General features: G+C 53.2%; 10 protein-coding genes across 10 annotated transcripts; 4 read left to right on the forward strand and 6 right to left on the reverse strand.

Annotated features, from left to right (window-relative positions):
- Positions 1-103: 103 nt before the first annotated feature.
- Positions 104-894, reverse strand: CC84DRAFT_765586 (uncharacterized protein). The gene has a single exon (XM_018187363.1). The coding sequence runs from the start codon at positions 798-800 to the stop codon at positions 330-332; it is 471 nt and encodes a 156-aa protein (XP_018036847.1). The 5' UTR covers positions 801-894; the 3' UTR covers positions 104-329.
- Positions 895-3,873: 2,979 nt separating this feature from the next.
- Positions 3,874-4,845, reverse strand: CC84DRAFT_1146658 (L-lactate dehydrogenase; the record flags this gene model as incomplete). Its single annotated transcript, XM_018176564.1, has 2 exons — positions 3,874-4,529; positions 4,578-4,845. The coding sequence occupies 2 exons, from the start codon at positions 4,843-4,845 to the stop codon at positions 3,874-3,876; spliced, it is 924 nt and encodes a 307-aa protein (XP_018036848.1).
- A 982-nt stretch (positions 4,846-5,827) lies between these two features.
- Positions 5,828-7,344, forward strand: CC84DRAFT_765651 (uncharacterized protein). Its single transcript, XM_018187366.1, has one exon. It carries the CDS (start codon positions 5,975-5,977, stop codon positions 7,100-7,102), a length of 1,128 nt encoding a protein of 375 aa, XP_018036849.1. The 5' UTR covers positions 5,828-5,974; the 3' UTR covers positions 7,103-7,344.
- A 347-nt stretch (positions 7,345-7,691) lies between these two features.
- Positions 7,692-8,815, reverse strand: CC84DRAFT_770564 (uncharacterized protein). The gene has a single exon (XM_018187369.1). It carries the CDS (start codon positions 8,520-8,522, stop codon positions 7,893-7,895), a length of 630 nt encoding a protein of 209 aa, XP_018036850.1. The 5' UTR covers positions 8,523-8,815; the 3' UTR covers positions 7,692-7,892.
- Positions 8,816-9,757: 942 nt separating this feature from the next.
- CC84DRAFT_1176476 (uncharacterized protein) lies at positions 9,758-10,494 on the reverse strand (the record flags this gene model as incomplete). The annotated part of the gene is made up of 2 exons (XM_018180228.1): positions 9,758-10,145; positions 10,322-10,494. 2 exons carry the CDS (start codon positions 10,492-10,494, stop codon positions 9,758-9,760), a joined length of 561 nt encoding a protein of 186 aa, XP_018036851.1.
- Positions 10,480-11,254, forward strand: CC84DRAFT_770821 (uncharacterized protein). Its single transcript, XM_018187371.1, has 2 exons — positions 10,480-10,884; positions 11,210-11,254. The coding sequence occupies exon 1, from the start codon at positions 10,610-10,612 to the stop codon at positions 10,871-10,873; it is 264 nt and encodes an 87-aa protein (XP_018036852.1). The 5' UTR covers positions 10,480-10,609; the 3' UTR covers positions 10,874-10,884; positions 11,210-11,254.
- CC84DRAFT_765646 (uncharacterized protein) lies at positions 10,648-12,079 on the forward strand. The gene has a single exon (XM_018187365.1). It carries the CDS (start codon positions 10,946-10,948, stop codon positions 11,720-11,722), a length of 777 nt encoding a protein of 258 aa, XP_018036853.1. The 5' UTR covers positions 10,648-10,945; the 3' UTR covers positions 11,723-12,079.
- Positions 12,080-13,059: 980 nt separating this feature from the next.
- On the reverse strand, positions 13,060-15,428 carry CC84DRAFT_765835 (DUF1593-domain-containing protein). Its single transcript, XM_018187368.1, has one exon. It carries the CDS (start codon positions 14,928-14,930, stop codon positions 13,413-13,415), a length of 1,518 nt encoding a protein of 505 aa, XP_018036854.1. The 5' UTR covers positions 14,931-15,428; the 3' UTR covers positions 13,060-13,412.
- On the reverse strand, positions 15,429-17,479 carry CC84DRAFT_765693 (DUF1295-domain-containing protein). Its single transcript, XM_018187367.1, has 2 exons — positions 16,588-17,479; positions 15,429-16,520 (listed from the first exon to the last, which is right to left on the reverse strand). The coding sequence occupies exons 1-2, from the start codon at positions 17,113-17,115 to the stop codon at positions 15,927-15,929; spliced, it is 1,122 nt and encodes a 373-aa protein (XP_018036855.1). The 5' UTR covers positions 17,116-17,479; the 3' UTR covers positions 15,429-15,926.
- On the forward strand, positions 17,380-19,631 carry CC84DRAFT_1196500 (prokaryotic type I DNA topoisomerase; the record flags this gene model as incomplete). The annotated part of the gene is made up of 5 exons (XM_018181467.1): positions 17,380-17,460; positions 17,509-17,885; positions 17,934-19,305; positions 19,365-19,490; positions 19,539-19,631. 5 exons carry the CDS (start codon positions 17,380-17,382, stop codon positions 19,575-19,577), a joined length of 1,995 nt encoding a protein of 664 aa, XP_018036856.1. The 3' UTR covers positions 19,578-19,631.
- Positions 19,632-20,044: the final 413 nt, after the last annotated feature.

A 20,044-nucleotide genomic window follows, 5' to 3' on the forward strand; every position in this document is an offset into this window, starting at 1 on the left:
GTGGCTGATACCCGTATATATAGTCCTGCTCCGGATAACTGCGGTAGCTAATCTTTGAAAACCTTCTTTTAGTGTTTACCAAGTTCTAACTATATCACTATTTCTTCTTAATAAGTAAACTCCGTTCTCGAAAATGATATTTTGTATACTTCTGAGAATACAGATAAGTAAAGACCATGCTGAGACCCGCTTTCAATTTATCTCCATCAAGGCCCTAGTGGTCAACCAGTCTCCATTCAGAGGGAAAATGAGCTTGCTGTCACATATACTTGCGCTGTAGGTGTAAGACCCACAACAACAGATCGGCTTTGACTGAGAATCAGGCTTTTTCAGGTGGCTTTTCCGATCCAATTCTTGCTGAACAACCTCCTGCATGCTCGAGTACTGGTAGTCTTCGCAGCAGTAGATAAGCAGCACAACTCCTCACCCTGTGGACACTGACAGGCACTGATCCACCCGAGAGAAAAGGTCTCGTAGAGCTCCCGCATTTCCAGCGTGTTGAAGGCATTGCTCTCGACCTGTCGACCCAATACTTGGAATGCAGGTCCATGTCCCCAGTAGCTGCTGTAGGTATGCCGCTTGCCCTGGTATTCCACCTGCTCAAATAATTGGACATTGCGTACATACAGATAGGAACATAGCTGCTTCTGGCTCTCAGTGGCGTTCTTGTAGTCCCCACCACAGATGTAATAACCCAAGAGTTGGTGTAGTTGTTCATGGAGAATGGTGCTAAGGACATCGCCAATGAGGCGATTCACCCTTGCATGCAGCAGCTTATACTTGACTGGGCCTGGGTGCATCGGGTGGCCCAGCGCTGTTATATAGATGCGATTTAGATATCCTCCTTTTTCGTATCCGAACAGTAGTCACAGAGCTCTGTCTGCAATTTACCCTGACGATTGTGGGTCACCCACTCGTAAGTGCATGTTTCGCGATTGCAGCCCTGGAAGAAAAGAGTATCGAGAGCGTTGCCGAGTGTGGCAAGATCCGGGAGGTATTCCAGCTCCTTTTTCCGTTGAACAGATCGTTCAGCTCTTTACGAGACTCGTCATTTCCCGTAGAGCCTGTTCCTGCAAAGGAGACAGAGAGCTATCATCGAGGGTGTTCAGCCGCATCACCATGAACCTCAACACAGCTCGGATATCACAGCCCTTCTGTAGGACTTCGTGCGGCCACGTATACCCGCGCGAATCCTCAATAAGCGGATTGAAATGGCTCATATGCTCAGGGAGTAACTCCCATAGCTTGGGAACACAGTTCCAGCAGACGCAATGCTCGTGGGGAGTATTCGAAGTTAGGCCGTCAGGAATTTCGTTGCTATACTCGACGGGAAACTTAGCTTGGGCAGCTCGTTGGCTCCAGGATTGGCTGTCCGAAGCCTCTATGTCGTACGTTTGTGATCGAAATGGGATGTTCTACAAGTGTTGTTTAATCTGAAGCTTTGTGGTTGCGCTTCTGAGTGATATTTTATCAATGAAATTACCAGGTGCATGTGTAAGTTAAACAACCTATCACTATATCGAAAGCCTTGATCATTGGGTCTGTGAAAGACATTGTTCACCCGGACATTGTTGAATTTCGAAATGAAGCTCTGTTAACTCGGCTCTAGGTCAACAATATGTGTGGAACAATTTACAGGGGCCTCAGTAGATATTGGGCACATCTAAACGGCATTGAAAGGCGTCAATGCAGATTAGAGAAGTTGATAAGGTAGTAACATTGCAAGTTGCTATCCCTATAATAAGTTATACTGGCCTCACACCCGTTTTTTGCATGTCGCAATGAGATGCGAAACATCGGCCGTTCTTGCGGTTGTGTTGTCAGATAATCGTTTGATTGGTACCTATCTTGAAGCTTATTAGACCGAGACGCAGACTCTAGATTACTATCTGGTCAGTGAAGTAAGCTCGCAATGGTCCATGGATTGTGTTGCTATATAATTAAGTTACAATCTATGTATTGAGGTTCTGCTATATACATAAACTGATGGAAGAAATTTCGAAGCTTACCTTGTGAGCTCTGATGAAGAGATCTATGCAGAATCCGTTGCCATTTCATTCACTATGGCCATGGTACATAAGCCTTCACTACACACGTTACCTATTACATTTCCTACCTCCATACACCACGTTGAAATCTCTTTCCAGGTCAAGACCAAACTCAAGGCGCAAAGGTCATCTCAATCGCGAATTGAATCAACATATACGGTATCGAAATGGGGCAAAGAATTTCAGCTGGTACTACGGAGCCATCAGGAGAGACTAAGCAAAACTGGAACTGGTACTGGCACGTTCCTCTTGCGATCTCAACGCATCGAACTGTCTCCCGTAAAAGGACTTTTTCCATAGTCAATACTTCAGCGAAACAGGCAGCAGGGAAGGCACGCATGCGTGCACTGTCGAAGGAGCTGGACAATAATGTGGCCAAGGCACACGCCACGTCTAGATCCCTTCCACACTGGCAGTGTAAGCTGCTCCAGGAGTTCCACACCGCGCCACGAGTGCGATACTCCTGGGATACAGTTACTGTGCTCCGCAACGCCACAGCAAGGGAAGCGGCGAATAAGGCACAACAGAGATGGAGTGGCGTCTCCAGCAAAGCGAACATCCAAATTCGTTTTAGCAAAGACGTCAGGAATGCCTCCAAGACGAGTGTGAAATAATCGCGCATCCTGGTCCGTCAATTCGCTGAGTTCTTGCGTCTTCTAGAGAACAGTGGATTCGCAGATTGCCATCTAGTTTCCCATCCGTCGGCAGAACTCTTGTCCAGCATTGAGAGCACGTTGCGTTCCGAGGGTCCGCATTCCGAGGAGCTGAAAGATTTAATCGTTCAGCGCAGTCGATACATGGTCCAGCTTCGGACTAGCCAGCTTGCGGATTGATTCCTGGTGCAATACCGTCCGGTTCGACCACTTAGTTTCGCTGAGAGCCCGTCGGCGCATGAAGCAGCCTGCGATGGTACTGTGGAAAATATCTCCCGCTTTGAAACAATCAATGAGGCCATTCGGGCGGCACTTCAGGTAGGCCGTGATGAGAGAAAGGTAGTCGAGGATCAAGCGCGGGTCCAGAACGCCATTGACAAGAAGCGGAGCAAGGTCAGGGAATGCCATCCTGAGCGGTACCAGCCACCGCTCAAGAAAATGGGATTTCATGAACCCTCGAGTCTCTTCTAGGATATATGCCACTTTCAAGATCACCACGCGGGTGGTGATTTGCCGGAGACTGGCGCACAGCGACCAGTCCCGCAATTCTCTCATTGAGTCACGACTTTTCAACGAAGATGACCAACGCCCGACCGCTACCCTCCAGTCAGCTAACATGGCTCTATTTCAGAAATTCCCAAAGGAGCAGCGCGCAAAGATTCGTATGACTTTGCAGACCACTCAAGGGTTCTGGGGAGATCACGCCAACAGTGGCTTATGAAGACCAATCGGATCCTAAAATTCCCCCAGAGGTCATTCTAGGAAAGGATCTCTTCTTCCAAGAGCAGTGGTCCCGCGTGGCGACGCTCTCCATTACCTGGTGGAGCCAAGCAGCAAGCATGCTACCAAGAAACGCCTTCTGGACGGCTCCTGGGTTCTCGTAGATTTGGCGCTACCGGTGGATTCGTTAGAAGGGGATTGAGACGATATACTTTGATCAGAAGCTAGTATGGTGGGAGTTTTGGGAGGCCCCTCAGTAACAAAACATTGATTCCTGAGGCTAGCGTTCATCCATCTAGATTTTCAGGATGATAACTCATCCTTCGTACACACTGTAGACTGACTGCTGAGATTGTTGTTAGTCTGCTCGAATGTTGAGTCGTACAGTATCCCTTTCTTGCTGCTGCGGTTTTGGAATGAATCTTACTTATTCTTTATGCTATCGTTGTTCTTCATGCATTGATGATCTCCTTGAGTGCCTCCACGCTCTTCTTCAGCTTCGTCTTCTCCTCTTCGTTAAGCCCCACCTCAATCGTCCTGACCAGACCTTGCCGCCCAATCACCGCCGGTATGCTCAGGCACACACCCAAATCCTCCTGGTAATGGCTCACCGGTCTGATGTTCCTCTGATCAGACAGTATACTCTTGCAAATACTTGCAGTCACAGCGCCAATGCCATAGTTCGTCGCACCCTTGTTCTCAATGATGCTGGTGGCCTTGTTCTTCGTATCTTCTGCAATGGCGGCTTTGTCCAGTTTGGTGTTTGGCAGGAGTGTCTGTTCGAGAGGCACGCCGCCGATCGATGCGGCGCTCCAGGCTACGAATTGTGACTCGCCGTGTTCGCCGAGGACGTAGGCGTCGATGCTGGATGCGGAAACCTCAGCCTTCGCTGCGAGAACACCGCGCAAACGCGCACTATCGAGGAAGGTACCAGAGCCGATGACTTGCGACTTAGGAAGGTTAGAGTACTTCTGTGCGAAGTAGGTGATCACATCGACAGGGTTGGCAACGAGCAGAAGGATTGTGTGTTTTGCAAACGGCTGCATGTCAGATATTGCGGATTCGAGAATCGATTTATTACGGCCGATTAGGTCGGCGCGTGATTCGCCTGGACATTCTTAGCTGCCGGTCGTAGGATTATGTGCGTGTAATATACCTTTCTTCTGTTTCGCGCCGGCAGTAAAGACGATGATGTCGCATTGTCCTGCCTCTTTGTGGGTGCCTGCCCGTATCTGTGTGCTCGTGTCGCCGTGAAATGTAGCATCCGATAAATCTTGAATCTGCGCGTCTCTGACTTCCTCCTTGGGATCGACCATCAGAATATCGCCGGCGACGGGGTTCATGATGAGAGAGAAGGCAATCGTAGCACCGACATCGCCGGCGCCTACAATGGCGATCGAAGAGCTGAGTTTGGAGTCTGGCATATTGGTGGCTGTTGTGAGTGTTTGGGAAGAAGGAACGGCAATAGTCAGAGGATACAGGCGTATATGTCGACCGGAACGCGAAATGTTGAGGTCTTTCCATATTTCGTACAAAAGTACGTCATGTCATCTACGTCATCATTGTAGTGTGGAGCCCTGCATACAGTAAAGTAGATTCCAAGTGCATCATACCATCGTGGCGCTGAGGTCCAGATGTATCGATGCTATACTATAGTGACATATCGCCTCTCAGTAGCTTGTTCCGAATGAAGGAACGACGCAGGGCTGAATCGAAGCAAAATTAGTATGGGGGATTTGGAACACAATCGAATAATCTTTCCAATTCTAACATCTGGTACCGGAGTGGAATGATTGGAACCTACATGAACTCTACCTGCATGACACGAAAGTACCGGGAGTCATTTTGAGTGGAAGTGATAATGACTGTCTCGTTGCTGGCCCTGAAATTCAATGGTAAACGGAACTCTGCTCGCACAATCAAGTCACCGACTCTTCGAAATGTGCACCATCATCGAGAATGCTGCGGTTCATACCTCTAAACGTAGTTTGAAATGTATTGTAGCAAAGTAAACGCGTTAATTTGCAACGTAGTTGGCAGGGGGAGGTGGTGACGATTATGTCAGAGCTGACTACAGCATCCTCGGCCCTAACAAGAAGCATCGAAGAACAACTAACCTAGCTTGCTGCACACCGACCCCGCATTATCCGCCATATCCACTAACCCGTTTGCAACGCGGAAGCGGAGTGATCTCAATTCACAGTGTAGTGAACAGAGTGAATACATTATTCGAACCACAAACGGCCATCGTTTTGATTGAAAAACGACCCTTAGGTCTGGACAATGAGCAGACTTGCGTCCTCCACTTGAACTCCTCCTAACCCTTCAAGAGTCTTTGTAACCAATCTCGTCAACATCTGGGTCATCTACGAGCTGCCCGTTCAGATCTCAACACGCCTCTGCGACCGAGCAAAGCTCTACTTCTCTCACATAATCACTTCGAAGCAAACATCATTTCCTGAATCTCAGATCATCTTTCATTCTCTACACTTCGAACCCAGCAGAAAACATACTTGATTCCACTCCCAACCTTAACCCCTTTCCAACACCACGATGACCTGCCCCATGCCCCTCACGCGAACGTATCCCCTCAGCAAACCACCCAACCACACCCTCCCGGTTCCCCGCTACACCGCCACCCTCCTGTCCTCTACGACCCACCTCCATACCCTCTATATCGGCCTCCAAACGCACTCCACCTCTGGCGCGATTACAGCCGCCGCCCACCAACTCCAGAAACACATCCAATTCTGGATCGACTCGACCCCCGAGCTTAGCCACGAAAGTGAGTCACCACTCGACCTCACGTACGAGCGCTTCACCCTCATCGACCACGCAGGTGGTGACCCCGCCGGCTCCAAAGTCTGGGTGTGCTACCAATCCTTCACCACCCGCGGATCTTCACCGCCCTCTCCAACATTTCCGGACATCGACCTGCCCTCCCTGTACAAAACCATCCCCGAAGCCAGCCGCCCTGCCATCGGTCTCTGGAAAGAATCCTTCACCACGCCCGTGGGCAGACTCGAGACGAACTACTCCGGTACAGACTACCTCCCCGGCCTTGCGCGGATCCCGGGCGTGCGGGTGGCAGAGCACGAGCTCGCGACGTACTGGGGCGCAGCGCGGGACCGGATTCCAGAGGCGGGATGGGATTTGTTTCCGCGGCCGGATACAGGAGGCATGAGGACTGAGGTAGGGGACGTGGATGGGAGAGGGCATGTTTTCAAGGGCACGAACAAAGCAAACGTCGTGCACATCCGGTCGGGACAGTGGTGGGAGAATTGCGAAGACGAGGAGAGGGGGGCGTACGAGGGGAAGTTGGAACCCACGTTGCGGGCGGGGCTATCTTACCTCAACTCACATCGCGAGGAGAGTGGGTGCATGAGAATTCGCTACTTGCGGAATGGGGAGGGTGACGAAGACGTGCGAGAAACATGCGGCGCGGGGTTCTTCCACAACCTAGAGGATCTGGAACGCTGGAGCAAGACGCATAGCAGCCACCTGAAGATCTGGCGCGGGGCGCTGGCGCACTACAAGGCGTTTCCCGAGAATAGAAGGCTGCGAACGTGGCACGAGGTTAGTGTGATACGGGAGGGGGAGGCAAGGTGGGAGTATATGAATTGTAAGGGGGGTACGGGAGTTATGGGGTGTGTGGTACTGGAGGGCACACCATTGGCATAACGAGCGCAGCACAGGGTCTTCTATTCCGAGAGATTTTCGATTGTCCTTTTGTATGAAATTGCTCGAATCGAGAACAAATGTGGTAGAACTTTGAAGTCTTGTCTGAATCCCATCCTGCATAGAGTCCGCGTATAAGCCTTGGTCGTACTGAGATAGATGCGCGGTGGAGATCAGCAGTGCCGTCTGTGCGACAACGTATGCGTCGCGGCTTTCGACGGCATACTGGCATTTCGAGATCCAGAGCAAAGGCGAGCGGCGTTATGAGTACACCCTCACGAGCGCAGATGGGCGCATATCCGTCGGAGGTGCTGTGTGCGTGTGATACAAGCCACGACAACGACATGCGATTTTGCCGGAAGCGGTTGATTGGATGCCGTGGGAAGGAATAATGTTTTCGTTTAGGAATATTCGAGATGGCCACACGGCGCCTGACCAGGTTCAGGACCGGTCTGGGCATCTTGGGACCGGAACTCGTTGATATCGCATGGGCGATGTTCTCATCGTTACTGGTATGGAGATGTGGAAGACGGGACGCAGTTTGTTCGTCTTGAACAGGCCTGATTTTGCTGGTGCGGAACCACGGAAATATGAGCATATTGCGTGCGAAGCTTACGTAGAGGAATGTTCCAAGGTTTTCGAGAGCATCTTTGGGCGTGAACGGAGGTGTTTCGGATCTGGATGGAGCTGTTCGTTCCTCGGCAAATGTTACCTTAATCGTCAGTTATTTTTGGTATGAACATGAAGGTTAGTCCGTAGACATGCAGGAAACGTCGCAACAAGCATGTCCAGATTATCTGGTTGATAGTAGCCCGCTCAAAGGCTGAAGACAATATCGTGGCAGCGCTGTTGGATTGTCGACCTCACAAGCATTCCGGATGGAGGTTCTTGTATGCGAACAGAGTTGACTTGTGATGCATTTGAAAATCATTAGAATTGGAATGCCTAGATTTGCAGGTCTCCTTTCCAAGACTCGAATCGATGTTACGCGCGGCTTCACAGGATTAAGTGGCGAATCAATCCAAGCAGAGTACATGGATCCAAGGGGGGTGTGGTGGACAAGCCAAGCGAGGAAGTCTCCTACATCACGCAGGCAGGTCGCAGCTCTAAGATCATGCAGAATACGTAGGTCTCTGGCATTCGAATCCGGTACACCAAGCGCTAAGTGGTATGTTGTGTGATCGACCATTAGGTATCGCAAGACAGGGCCTGCTTCTGGCGGTAAAATTCGGACAGGTGGAACGGGCGTACGAGGACATCGCCGTAGGCTGAGAAACTGTGGCACCGCAGTCGGGATATGAAAAGGAGCATAGACTGTCGTGATGGATGAAGCTGTTGGACTCGAAGGAATGGATTCTGTCAAGATTATGTAGAAAACTCGAAACATTTTCGGATGGCACCCAAAAGATCCAGATGGACGCATTCGGTCAGACCAGCGACGACTGAGACGGAAGGAAACGCATAATACCTACCTGATTTGAGATACAGTGCGATACCCGATTGTGGAGGGGAGAAAAGTAATGCAAACGCACATCGACTCCGGCGAGACGGGAGGGCGATTGCTACATGAGTAACAACGTAGATTGGCCCGCTCCTCTGGGTGCGAAAACCTTCGTGGTCCAAGGACTGGTGCGGGCGCGCATGGCATATCAAGATCCGTGTAGCTGAACCATCCGCAGACAAAATCTGACAGCGCAATTTGTCCACGATACATCGACGTTTCAAATGATTGTGTGAGATCGGCAGCGGATTGGGACGGAATGTTTCAAAATTCGATTCGTGCGGAAGAACGGTGCGGCTGAGACCTGAGCATACTGGACTGTCGTGGGCGAATCACGCAAGGCCGCATGTCGATCGCGTGCGCAGACAAAGGTGTCGAAAAGTGGACAGAGGGTCGGCGATTGTTTGTTGTCGGAAGGGTTGGAATATAGGGAGAAGATCGGTGAATACTGGATGCAATGCGTACTCGGGTCCAGAGTTCGGCGCTTCGACATGTCGAAGGGACGACATTAGAGAACCCTGACTTCGATGGCGAAATGGAACGGTGCCATAGCGTCTCCTATAACAAGCCGCGGAAAGAGGCAGATGAACTCAATGCGCACGTCCAAACCCAAGCAAGCAGTTCGACCGTCCAATGGGCCGTTGCACAATATCAAGCGAACGGAAGGATTATTGTCGTATTTCGCGTCGCCTAAAGCGTTCGTCCCGAGACCCATAAACAGCCTGATATCAAATAAGCGCTCCGATAAGGCCATGATCGACGCTCCTTGGCAGGGGAAACACTCCTTCTGGGCGATGCGCACCGGGGCGATGGCGTTCTCGATCGCAAGCCCCATTTGATGGTGGACGTTGTCAACTGGCCGTGCTGTGTGCGCACGAGGATATGTACACCAGCAGCACTCTCAGGCGTACGGGCTTGGACGAACCTGACATTCGAGTAGCTGTCGTGCAGGCACAACGGCTGAAACAAGGTGCAATGTGCGGCGGTGAGGAACAACTGGTGCTCCCCGCCTTTCTGCACGACGCACGAGGGACGCAACCAGAGAGGTCAACAAGCGAAATGAGGCTCGGCGCCTTTTCGTCCAGGAGCAAGAAGCTTCATCCCAAACAGGCAAGCGAATGCAAATGGATGGTTAGCCTTACAACGAGCAGCCATGCTTAATCTCCACCAAACGTGCGCGCGATGCTTGTCATGGTGTTTATCGATTTGAGCGGGTCTGGCGGAGGACCCAGCGTGTCGCGCGTTGTGTGACTCGGTGGCGGGCGTGCAGAAGCTTGAAGTCGCCCTGGGGAATGGCGGTCACGAGCTGCGGAGGCGACAACGGCGTCGAGGGCGCTGCCACCACGCGCGGTCGCGAAGATGCAGACGGCCACGATGGTAAATCTCCGTCGAAACTGCTCCGGACGGCATCCTCGTGGGCGCAAGGCAGAGAGGACCGGTGCGTTTGGCGATTCGCGACGCCGGTGGAGAGAGGCAGCCGGCAGTGGACACTGACAGAGCTGCATCTCCCGAACGTGAGCAATGATCAACAGGCTGGCCTCCGTGCTGTTTCCATGTTTGCATCTTCACGTCACTTGCACCTCGACGCGCTGTGAGGCGCACGCGCCGGCCGCAACTTAGCCGACCCGTGACCGCGTTCGGCCAAAGCGCAGCCAGCAAACAACACCAACGACACACGGAGCCGGCCTGGCCTCCACATCCCAGCGCCACCGCCAACACACCAGATGTGGAGGGCGCCCGGCGAGTCATCTATGCGCCGTGCTCGGTGCATCTCGTCGACGAGCGCCATAGGCACCCAGACTTTCACAATAGCCGCCCGGCTGAGCAGCCAGCACGCTGCAATCAACGAGGCTCGACTCAGCACCCGGCGGCCCTTTCGCGCACCCTCGTTCATCTGGAAATACGACCGCCACTGTGCACATCGCCAGCCAGAACTGCCTTTCTCGGCGTAGCATCAGGGGCTCGAGCCCATCGACTGGCCACCGACCACGACCGTGCTTCAGGATTGCATGGTTACTGCGCTAGCCAATGCACCGCCAAGCCCACTTGCATGGCCCGAAATCCGTTTCCCCCTGGTGCCCGCTGTTTCTCTCCTTTCGAATGGGGCGCCTGTGTCCGGCCGCACCGCGGCGCCCGTAATCTCCCTACGCTACATAAGATTCATCGCGCTCGCCCTCGCTTTCTTTCCTCACTTCCCTCAAGCCAATCTACGAGCTCAAGTCCTACCTGACCTTTCGGTCGTCCAATCGTTTACCAACTTATACTATCATTAATAATACCTCCCGCCAACCCACCAACCAACTCTCTCCTACCAACAAGTTCTATTACTTAATCAATCAGCCAACATGCGCTCCTTCATTGCTGCTACTCTCTTCACCGCCGTCCTTGCGGCCCCGAGCTACGGCTCCGGCTACGGACAGCCCAACTATGGTGCTGGCTACGGCACCGGTGAGGAGACTACCCCTGCCGTCTCCTACCCGGCTGTGACCCCCACCCCTGAGGTGCCGGTCTACTCTGCCTCGTCCACCCCCGTTGAGGCCTCCTCCACCGTCCCCTCGTACGGCGAGGAGACCCCCGAGGTCAGCAGCTCGGTCACCAAGCCCAGCGAGACCCCCTACGTCCCTGGATACGGAGTTCCCTCCAGCGTCGAGACTCCTGCTCCTTCCAGCTACGTCCCGGAGGTCCCTGCTGAGTCCAGCTCCAAGCCCGGCTACGAGGTCCCCTCGTCTGTCGAGACCCCCGCGCCCTCCAGCTACGTCCCTGAGGTTCCCTCGCCCAGCAGTGAGTGCACCACTCAGACCACCGTAACTGTGACCATTCCTTACCCTACTCCTTCAGCCTACGTCCCCGGAAAGCCCTCCGGTACTGGCTACGCCCCGGCCCCCCCGGCTGGCACTGCTCCCTCGGCTCCTTACCCCAGCGCCCCTGCTCCTTCGGCTCCTTACCCCAGCGCTCCCGCTGGTACTGGCTACGTCCCTGCCCCTCCCGCAGGCACTGCTCCCGCTGGTACTGGATACCCCACCAAGCCTACTCCTACTGAGTACTTCACTGGTGCGGCTTCCCTCAACAACGCCGCTGGCTTCGTTGCCGGTGTTGGTGCTTTCGCTGCTCTCTTCTTGTAAATGTCATCTTCAACTGAGCCTGTCTTCCGGCAGGCTATGACTTTGCATGATTAGCGCTCTGGTTCGATAGAAAAGGGGTGGTGTGGAGATGTAATGGATGTGCGGTAGATTGTAGTAGACAATGCAGAAAGAACTTGACCTAAAACCCTTCTCTCGTGCCGTGACATGTGCTCTGTAGGTTTTTGCTTTTCTCAATTGCTTCCACCCCTATCAGGCTATCAGTGATCGAGCATTGGGTGGGCATGTGCTGTGAATCTTGAGTCGTTCGCTTTGCAACTTCGCTGTTTGATCGTGTTGCTGGGATGGCCTTCGAAGGGTATGCATCTGGGTTTCATACTTGAACTAGCAGCCTCCATGGAATCTGTGGACGTCCGCCGCCACCTTTCGTTCCTTCCATGCATGCACTAGCGCCTTGTCAAAATCATGGGCTACCACCACGACGTCCCAACAACAGACCACATTGCAAACCCCAATCTCAACATTTCCAGCTCCTCTCAACGTCCGCACAACCCAGCACGCACGTCAAAATAACCTCAACCTAACCCCGCATCATTTCGGCATGCGAATGAACCGGCGGCGCAGGGCGATGGCGTAGTCGCACGAGGCCGCGTGGCCCTTGTACTCCCCCTCGACCCCGGACCATCGCACGCGAGATTAGCTGCTGCGGAAAGAGATATGCTTAAATCGAGACCTGGCTCTAGGAAATGAATGTGGCTATGGCCACCAGTTCGAACGGCATGGGAGGACGAACGCGTGGTCTGCGTGTAGGTGAGGTTGGATTTGGATTGTGGGTCGCGGTTGGGGTTGTGTGACGCGGCCTCGTGGGTGCACTTGAGTGGCGCGATGCAAGGAGTGGGAAAAGCAAATGCCTTGGATTGTCGCGGAGGGTGGTGGTGGCTTGAACGGGACTCGTGATTTTGGGAAAAGATGGTACTGCGCGTAACGTGCGACTCGCCCTGCTATTATCGAACGAACGCCTTCCATCCTCAGACCTGGCTTCGCCCGCGCAGTCTACGCCAAGGCCCACAGTTCATCTGCTGCCAGGTCATGTCGCACCTCAATTGCAGCTTCCATCCGTTGAACCGACAACAAGCGTCTGGCGTGGTTTCCAACCAAAACAGGCTTGACTGCAAGCAAGCTTTCATATCTTTCCTGTGGTTGTCTGAGGATGACGTTAACACCATTTACTGCGTATATCGACTATGGAAGTTTTGCTTTGGGCGAGTGTCGCAAACCTTGGTTGCCAAGTGCATGCTAGAGAGGCTCTGTCTGTAGGGACTTTGTTCTCATACTCGACCTCAAAAATATGAGAAATGGCGCGGTAAAAAGGTACAAATAAGATCACGGAAGCATGTTTCCACTGCTGATGTCCCAAGAAGCACATAGATCTAGTTCGATTGGGAAGCTTTTACGTGCTCTCGCCAGCCGCTGCAGAACGCTAAGAGAGAACTCGCTGCGGTGTGATGCCAGATATCGTCCCTGTTACCAAGCAGGGTTAGAAAACAAGGGGTGCAATGTTCTGACGGCAGGAAAAGATGGCGGGCAAGACAAAAGAGCAGTCCATGCAATGACAAGTCACTGGAAACGTCTAATTTGCACTGATGGAGCGCAATGCCTGTGCAACCTGGATTTTATGTCCATGTTTCATAGCCTATAATAAGCTCCATCAGTATATTGATACGTAGCTGGTCTACTTGACAGTGATGATGACGCGATCGTAGCGCGTCAGCGGGAAATCCCCGTCATCAGTCGCTTGCACAATAATTGAGATAGTCTGCCCCGACTTCGCATCCGCCGGCACCATTGCACTCGCATCTCTACGCTTATCGCTCGTGACGGCGACTTCACCCGGATACGTACCCTCTTCGAGATACTGCCACCAGGACACAGTAACCGCGTCCCGGTCCGGGTCACTCACACGAGCGGCCAGCTTGACAGTCTCCCCCGCCTTCGCCCTCACTTTCGCGCCACCCACAATCTTCACCTGGGGCGCGTGATTCCCTTGCTGATACTTCGATGTAAGCCCCCACTGCATCCTCGCCGCAAAATCATTCGACGCCGCCTCCACCCAGCGATTCGTCGTCCAGTCCTTGACCTCGCTCCCGTTCGCCGCCTTCTCGGTCACCACCAGCTGCCACAGCTCAGGCGTCGAGCTATTCAGCTTCGAGCGGCCGCCCCAACCCCCAAGTGCCGGATTGCTAGCATCCTGGAGCCCGGTCGTCAGCAGCGGGTTGAACGCCACGTTGTCGCCTTCGGACAGGAAGTCGTACGGCCCGAGCGGCTTGCACCACGTGCCCGGCGCCGCCGCCAGCGTGTAGTTTCCAAAGACGTCGAGCTGGTCACCGGGTGTATGCTGCCCGTCGAGCCACGAGCGATACAGCCGTCCAAGCGGGCCGATCTGGATGTTTGCTTTGATCCAAGCGCCGGTGAAGAATTCATGTTGATCTGGTAGGCCGCGGACATTGCCTTGCCCCTTGTTGCAGTTGAAACCCCAGGTATTGTAGGCCGTTGAGAAGTCTTCCACGCGGAGGGCGGGCCAGTTGGGCGCGATGTAGGCGGCGTAGGTTTCGTCTTGGAAGCCGCTGGCGAGGATGACGGCCTTGCGGGAGACGGAGGCTTGGAGATGCAGCCATTGCGCGGTGTGGGCGTATTGTTCGGAAATGGATTTGAGGGCGCGGGCGATGGTGTTGGTTCCGCCCCAGGCTTGGAGGTAGAGAGTTCGTTGGTCGTTGTCGAGAAGCAATGACTTGATTAGGTTGGAGCCGTCCGTATCTTGGTCCATCTCTCCCTCGAAAACAATGTTGCCAATTTTGACCTTGGACAAAAGATCATTTGGTGTAGGGTATGCTGAGTCGTGAACAAGTAGGTTGCGGTATATCTCGGCATATGCCTTTAGGAGGATGTCCTCAATTGTTCGTGTCCCGGTCCAGCGCCACGATGTCTGAGAAGTATTGTACTCGCGATTTGGCAGGAAGAACTTCGTGTTTTTACCGTCGCCAGCCCAGTGATATTTGCTGGATGTGTAGATTATGCCTTCGGTGTCGAGTTCATTGGTGTATAGAACGTATCGGACGAGCGAGGCCAAGTCATCTTGCTCCATGTCAGTAGTGACTACAGTACGGAACCTCTCTGTTCTACTGATGGTATGTGCAGGGATCACAGAGGCCAACAGGCCTGCTGTCAGTAGACGGGGTATCGAGAAGAACATTTTCAACAGCTTCAATGTTTCGATAGAGGCGAGAAACCTGCAGCTATTGATCGTGCTTAAGTCGACTGTACTTGCTGGCCGCCGAGGGCTTTTGTATACCGACGAAAATCTCTACGCTTGGAGCTACATTAGAGCGCACCCAGCAAGGATGGTGGCATCGTAGCAAAGTCCATTGTGGAGACCCCGCTCGATTCGAAGTGAGAATGGGACAAAATGTGGGGTAAATTCACCGCCATTGGTGGAGGTAGGCGGAGTATCATGGAATTGGTGTAGACAAGAGTCATGTAGTTGTTCTTCGTTGAATTCACAGCCTCCCATTAGTCGCTACAACACTCCTTGTGAGTTGATTCGGCTATTCATATCGTTTGCTCCATAGTACTGATATTCTTAATAACGGGGCCATGTTGGATCTGATGTTATGGTGATAAGTGGCATAATCTGGAGCAAACCATGCGGGATATTTTCCATGCAGAAAAATACAACCAAATAGGCTCGTCTCGCCATTCATTTGGTTCGATGACGTCGAAATCCCCTTCTCCAAATGTGGTAATCAGAGGCACCTCTTCGGAGCTGCTAGCCTACTTTGGGGAGGTCTTGTGAGCGCGCCTACTAGCAAGGGCAGGCACCTTCATTGAGCCGAGGCTTTTCGGGAGAGGCATCCAGCGCTTGTTATCGAAATGTATGAACACATAGTAATGGAGGGCAGTCGAATGTGCCCTCGGGACGGTATACAATGTTTCGCGGAGCGTGTTGCACAGTGTGGGATGGAATAGGTAATTATATTGACAATATTATGTAGTAGGGCTGAGATTGTTCATGATATAAGAATCATCTTAGACCCGATTCCAACCGTCCTCCTCCTGAGATTTGATCTCATCGCAAGCATGTCCGCTCAGTGACATGTTGTGTGTTCCTGACGTGGTCACCAAACCCAAAGTCGGGCTTGAGACGCATTTACCGCCGTCGGAATAAGCTCGATGCGTTGTCGCGTAAAGTTCACCTTTTTCTTGTGCTTCCAGTAGCTTTGACATTTTTGCGAGTGTCTTGTTGTTTCTGACTAACCGCGTTGACATTGGCTGTGGGCGCGTCCATGCCTCCAGTAGCAATCTTAGGCAAGAACCTGCCAACTCGCTCCTGGTAGAGCTTATAGTCCGGGTACTTCTTCGCACTGATCAACTCAGTGAGCCAGGTGCTGGCCTGAAAGAGAATCAGATAGGAGAGCGCGGCCGCAAAGCACCAGTTGACGTATGTCTCCGACTCAGAGCAAGACCACTGGTACAATGCCAACCACACGCCCTGCTCGGCAGCAAAGTTGGGATGGCGGGACCATGCCCAGAGGCCGCTGGTATTGAAACCGCGATCGAGCTGTTCGCGAGTGTAGCTGTATTCCTTGGGTACCTTTGCTGTTGCCTTGTACGCGTTCTTGGCCCCATGGAAATTCCACTGTTGCTGGTCGGCGAAGAACTCGATCAGTACGATTGCGAAAATGAGCTTGGAGAAGATGCTATCGTAGAAGGTGAACTCGTCTCCGGTGAGGCGTGAGCACAGAAGGAGGATGTAGGTCGGCGTTGTGATGGCAAAGAGAAGTATCTGGTGTGAATCAGCATGGACTCTTGAAGTATCATGCGCGTCTGGTGTATGGATCTTGAATACTAACATTCTGCGCCAGTGAAATGAATACGATGTTGAGAACAAACATAGCAGCGGGACCAGCGTAGTCTTTCACGATGTTCCATCTGTAGTCCTCAGAGCCGACGCTGTATCCTCCTTTGCGCCAGTAGTTGAAGGTCAGCCTCGCGCCCCACAAGATGGTGACGGCCATGACGTGGTCCAGTCGCTGCGTGGGAAGTCCTGACAGGTGCGCCCATAGCGCGTAGTGCGAGTTGTAGATAACGGGCAATATGCTCCACAGGCGATCTACCTGCGAGTAGTTCTTGTTGATTTCGGCGACAATAAACACGATCGGCGTGAGGAACAGGGAAAACCCGAGTGCGGTGATCAGGGGGTTCGTGGAGAGGTACACGTGTTGAAGCGCTTCTAGGTTGTTGATATTGTCGAAAACCCTCTGTGGTAAGTCATACAGCTGCGGAAGAAACGGCGAGACGGTCCTGGAGAAATCTGCGCATTCTGGGAGGGCTTTGACAACGGGCAGCGCCACGCGCAAAGTTGGTCGTAGATCTAGCATTGTGGTGTATGTTTAGGAGGTGCACCGGCTGTCCTCTCGCATTTGAAGTCCTGCTAGAGTTGCGTGGCAGCGATGACCGCAGTGTACCGTGGTGAAGACATGGCGTCATCATCTGTCGTTGAAGGAAAGCGCGCTCGCTTGTTTTTGTGGGACCTGGGAGACCAGGGAGGCCCGTGCATATGGCCCGACGCGCTTCCTATGGGTCGACGCGTCTTCACATGATCGCCGACTAGACTTCCGTCGTGTATCGGGGGGTGAGGAGACATGGCGCGGATCCTGTGCGTTGCGGAGAAACCGTCGATAGCTAAGGCTGTAGCCAACCATCTCGGCGGCCAGCCTCGAGCAGTGAGTGCGTGATCTTGCCACGACCGCAGGAGTCTTACACAGCGCCAGGAAAATGTTCGCGGCATACAATGGGTCAAGAACTATAAATTCGACTACAACTTCCAGCGATGGGGCCAATCTTCGGTCACCTTCACTTGCGTGGCGGGGCACATCCAAGCCCAAGATTTTCAGGAACGATATCGAAAATGGCATTCATGTCCACCATCGGATCTATTCGACGCGCCAATCGTTACCCAGATTGCAGAAGACAAGAAAGCTGTCGCAAGCAACATCGAAGCTCAGGCTAGATATAATGATATTCTTTTCATCTGGACCGATTGCGACAGGGAGGGAGAGCACATCGGAACTGAGATTCGAGACATTGCACTGAAAGCAAACCCCAACATGCAAGTGTGGCGGGCGAGATTCAGCAACATAGAGAGAGCGTACGTAGTGGACAGCACCTGGAGTAACATCACTGATGGCGACTGTAGGCACATCATCCAAGCTGCTCGGACGCCGATCCAGCTGGATGAAGCTCAAGCAAACGCAGTTGCGGCACGAATCGAGCTTGATCTCCGTCTAGGCGCAGCCTTCACCCGTATGCAAACGTTGTCGCTACAGCAGATGCTTCCTCAGCAAGGCGAGCAGAAGAAGCTGATCAGTTATGGATCGTGTCAGTTTCCCACCCTTGGTTTCGTCGTCGACAGATATCTTCGTGTACGCAACTTTGTTCCGGAGCCTTTCTGGTATATCAGAGTCAGTCATGAAAAAGATAGTATCAATGTCAAGTTCTCTTGGCGAAGAGGGCATCTTTTCGACAGGATGGCGGTCATCATCATATACGAGAGATGCTTGCTCTCAAAGCACGCCAAAGTCACCAAGACGCAGAAGAAGCCAACGAAAAAGTGGAAGCCGCTGCCTCTCACCACAGTCGAACTTCAAAAGATGGGCAGTAGGTTCCTCCGTATGACCTCTCAGGAGGTTATGAAGATTGCCGAGGACTTGTACACCAAGGGTTGGATCAGCTACCCACGTACCGAGACGGACCAATTCGACAAGGATATGGACCTGCGAAGAATCATCCAGAGACAAGAGCAGGACAACCGGTGGGGCGCGTTCGCTACAGGCCTGATGAATGGCGGATTCAACCAACCTCGCAACGGCCGCAACAACGACAAAGCGCACCCTCCGATCCACCCGGTGAACTACGTTGCCCCAACCCAACTAAACGACAACGAGAAACGCGTGTACGAATTTGTCGTGCGCCGCTTTCTCGCTTGCTGTTCCGAAGACGCCGTGGGCGAAGCGACAGATATCGAGATCGACTATGGAGGTGAGACGTTCCATGTCCACGGGCTTACTGTCATTGAACGAAACTATCTCGATGTTTACCCATACGACAAATGGGAAAGCAGTCAGAATCTGCCCCGATACACCGTGGGCGAGACGTTTGAGCCGAAAGAGGCAACCATGCACGATGGACAGACAACAGCGCCGGGCTATTTGACGGAACCCGAGCTCATTGCGCTCATGGATGCCAACGGCATTGGCACTGACGCGACCATGGCCGAGCACATTGCAAAGATCAAGGAGCGCGAGTACGTTATTGCGCGTCCCAAAGGAGGAGGTGGTGGGGGTGCAGGCCACCAAGGTGCTGGCGAGCGAGGTGGTGGCCGAGGGCGAGGGCGAGGGCGCGGCCGCGGCGGCAGAGGCGGCCGTGGAGGTGCAGCAGCTCAGAATGGGGCAGGAGGTACTGGCGGAGTACAGGAATTCATTCCGACGACGTTGGGAGTCGCACTCATTGAGGGATATGACAACGTGGGGTTCGAGACCAGCCTCAGCAAGCCATTCCTACGCAAGGAGGTATGTACTATGAGACATGCGTGACCGCTGCTTAAAGTGGGCGCTAACGCAGCCGGCAGATGGAGGTTCAGATGAAAGCAATCTGCGAGGGCCGCAGCACACGCAACGATGTGGTGCAGCAGAATCTGGAGCAGTACAGAGCCGTGTTCCTCCGCACACAGCAGCAGATCAACGTGCTAAAAGATGTAAGTTGGGCACGCAGTTGTTGCTGGAGGTGCACTAATCGGGCCAAGGCCATACGGAAATATGTTGGCGGCGCCAATCACGGTTGAGCAGGCTTGCACGCATACGAATAATTGCGCAATTGCATATTGTTGCGCTGGGACAGTTCTCGGCGGCGAAGATGTGGTTTTGCAGGTGTACCGCACACTGGAGACACGTGGGCACAGCAGAGCGCAGGGCAGGCCGGCGTCCTGTAGCCAGACGCCGGTGCGTTCTTCGTAGTGCGGAGGCATTGCTTGGGCAGGTTGGACGCAAAAGCGGGACCAAAACACCTGTTCGAAGAGCGTCGGCGCGATTCTGCGGGATGTGCTGCAGCGATGCGACACGTGTGTTTGTGGGGGGCCGTCCTTCGTTGCTTATCCCTCGGAATGAGGCGCATCGTCAGCCGAAGCGACACAGGCCGCTTCCGGTGGTTTCCATGCTTCCCCTCGCGCTCTCAGGCCGCATCGCCAGCGAATTCGGAGGCGAGAACCCCGCGCTCAAGATAAGGCCAATAGTGTTGGGGCACGGGGGGCAT

The sequence above is a fragment of the Paraphaeosphaeria sporulosa genome (assembly GCF_001642045.1).
Source record: "Paraphaeosphaeria sporulosa strain AP3s5-JAC2a unplaced genomic scaffold CC84scaffold_5, whole genome shotgun sequence".
NCBI lineage: Eukaryota > Fungi > Ascomycota > Dothideomycetes > Pleosporales > Didymosphaeriaceae > Paraphaeosphaeria > Paraphaeosphaeria sporulosa.

Excerpts from the sequence above, each read along its gene's own strand:
- CC84DRAFT_765586 (XM_018187363.1), bottom strand. The coding sequence starts at position 800 with ATGCACCCAGGCCCAGTCAAGTATAAGCTGCTGCATGCAAGGGTGAAT.
- CC84DRAFT_765651 (XM_018187366.1), top strand. The coding sequence starts at position 5,975 with ATGACCTGCCCCATGCCCCTCACGCGAACGTATCCCCTCAGCAAACCA.
- CC84DRAFT_770564 (XM_018187369.1), bottom strand. The coding sequence starts at position 8,522 with ATGCGTCCATCTGGATCTTTTGGGTGCCATCCGAAAATGTTTCGAGTT.
- CC84DRAFT_770821 (XM_018187371.1), top strand. The coding sequence starts at position 10,610 with ATGGTTACTGCGCTAGCCAATGCACCGCCAAGCCCACTTGCATGGCCC.
- CC84DRAFT_765646 (XM_018187365.1), top strand. The coding sequence starts at position 10,946 with ATGCGCTCCTTCATTGCTGCTACTCTCTTCACCGCCGTCCTTGCGGCC.
- CC84DRAFT_765835 (XM_018187368.1), bottom strand. The coding sequence starts at position 14,930 with ATGTTCTTCTCGATACCCCGTCTACTGACAGCAGGCCTGTTGGCCTCT.
- CC84DRAFT_765693 (XM_018187367.1), bottom strand. The coding sequence starts at position 17,115 with ATGCTAGATCTACGACCAACTTTGCGCGTGGCGCTGCCCGTTGTCAAA. Across the intron at positions 16,521-16,587 it reads TCATTTCACTGGCGCAGAAT|ATACTTCTCTTTGCCATCAC; the intron begins GTTAGTATTCAA and ends GATTCACACCAG.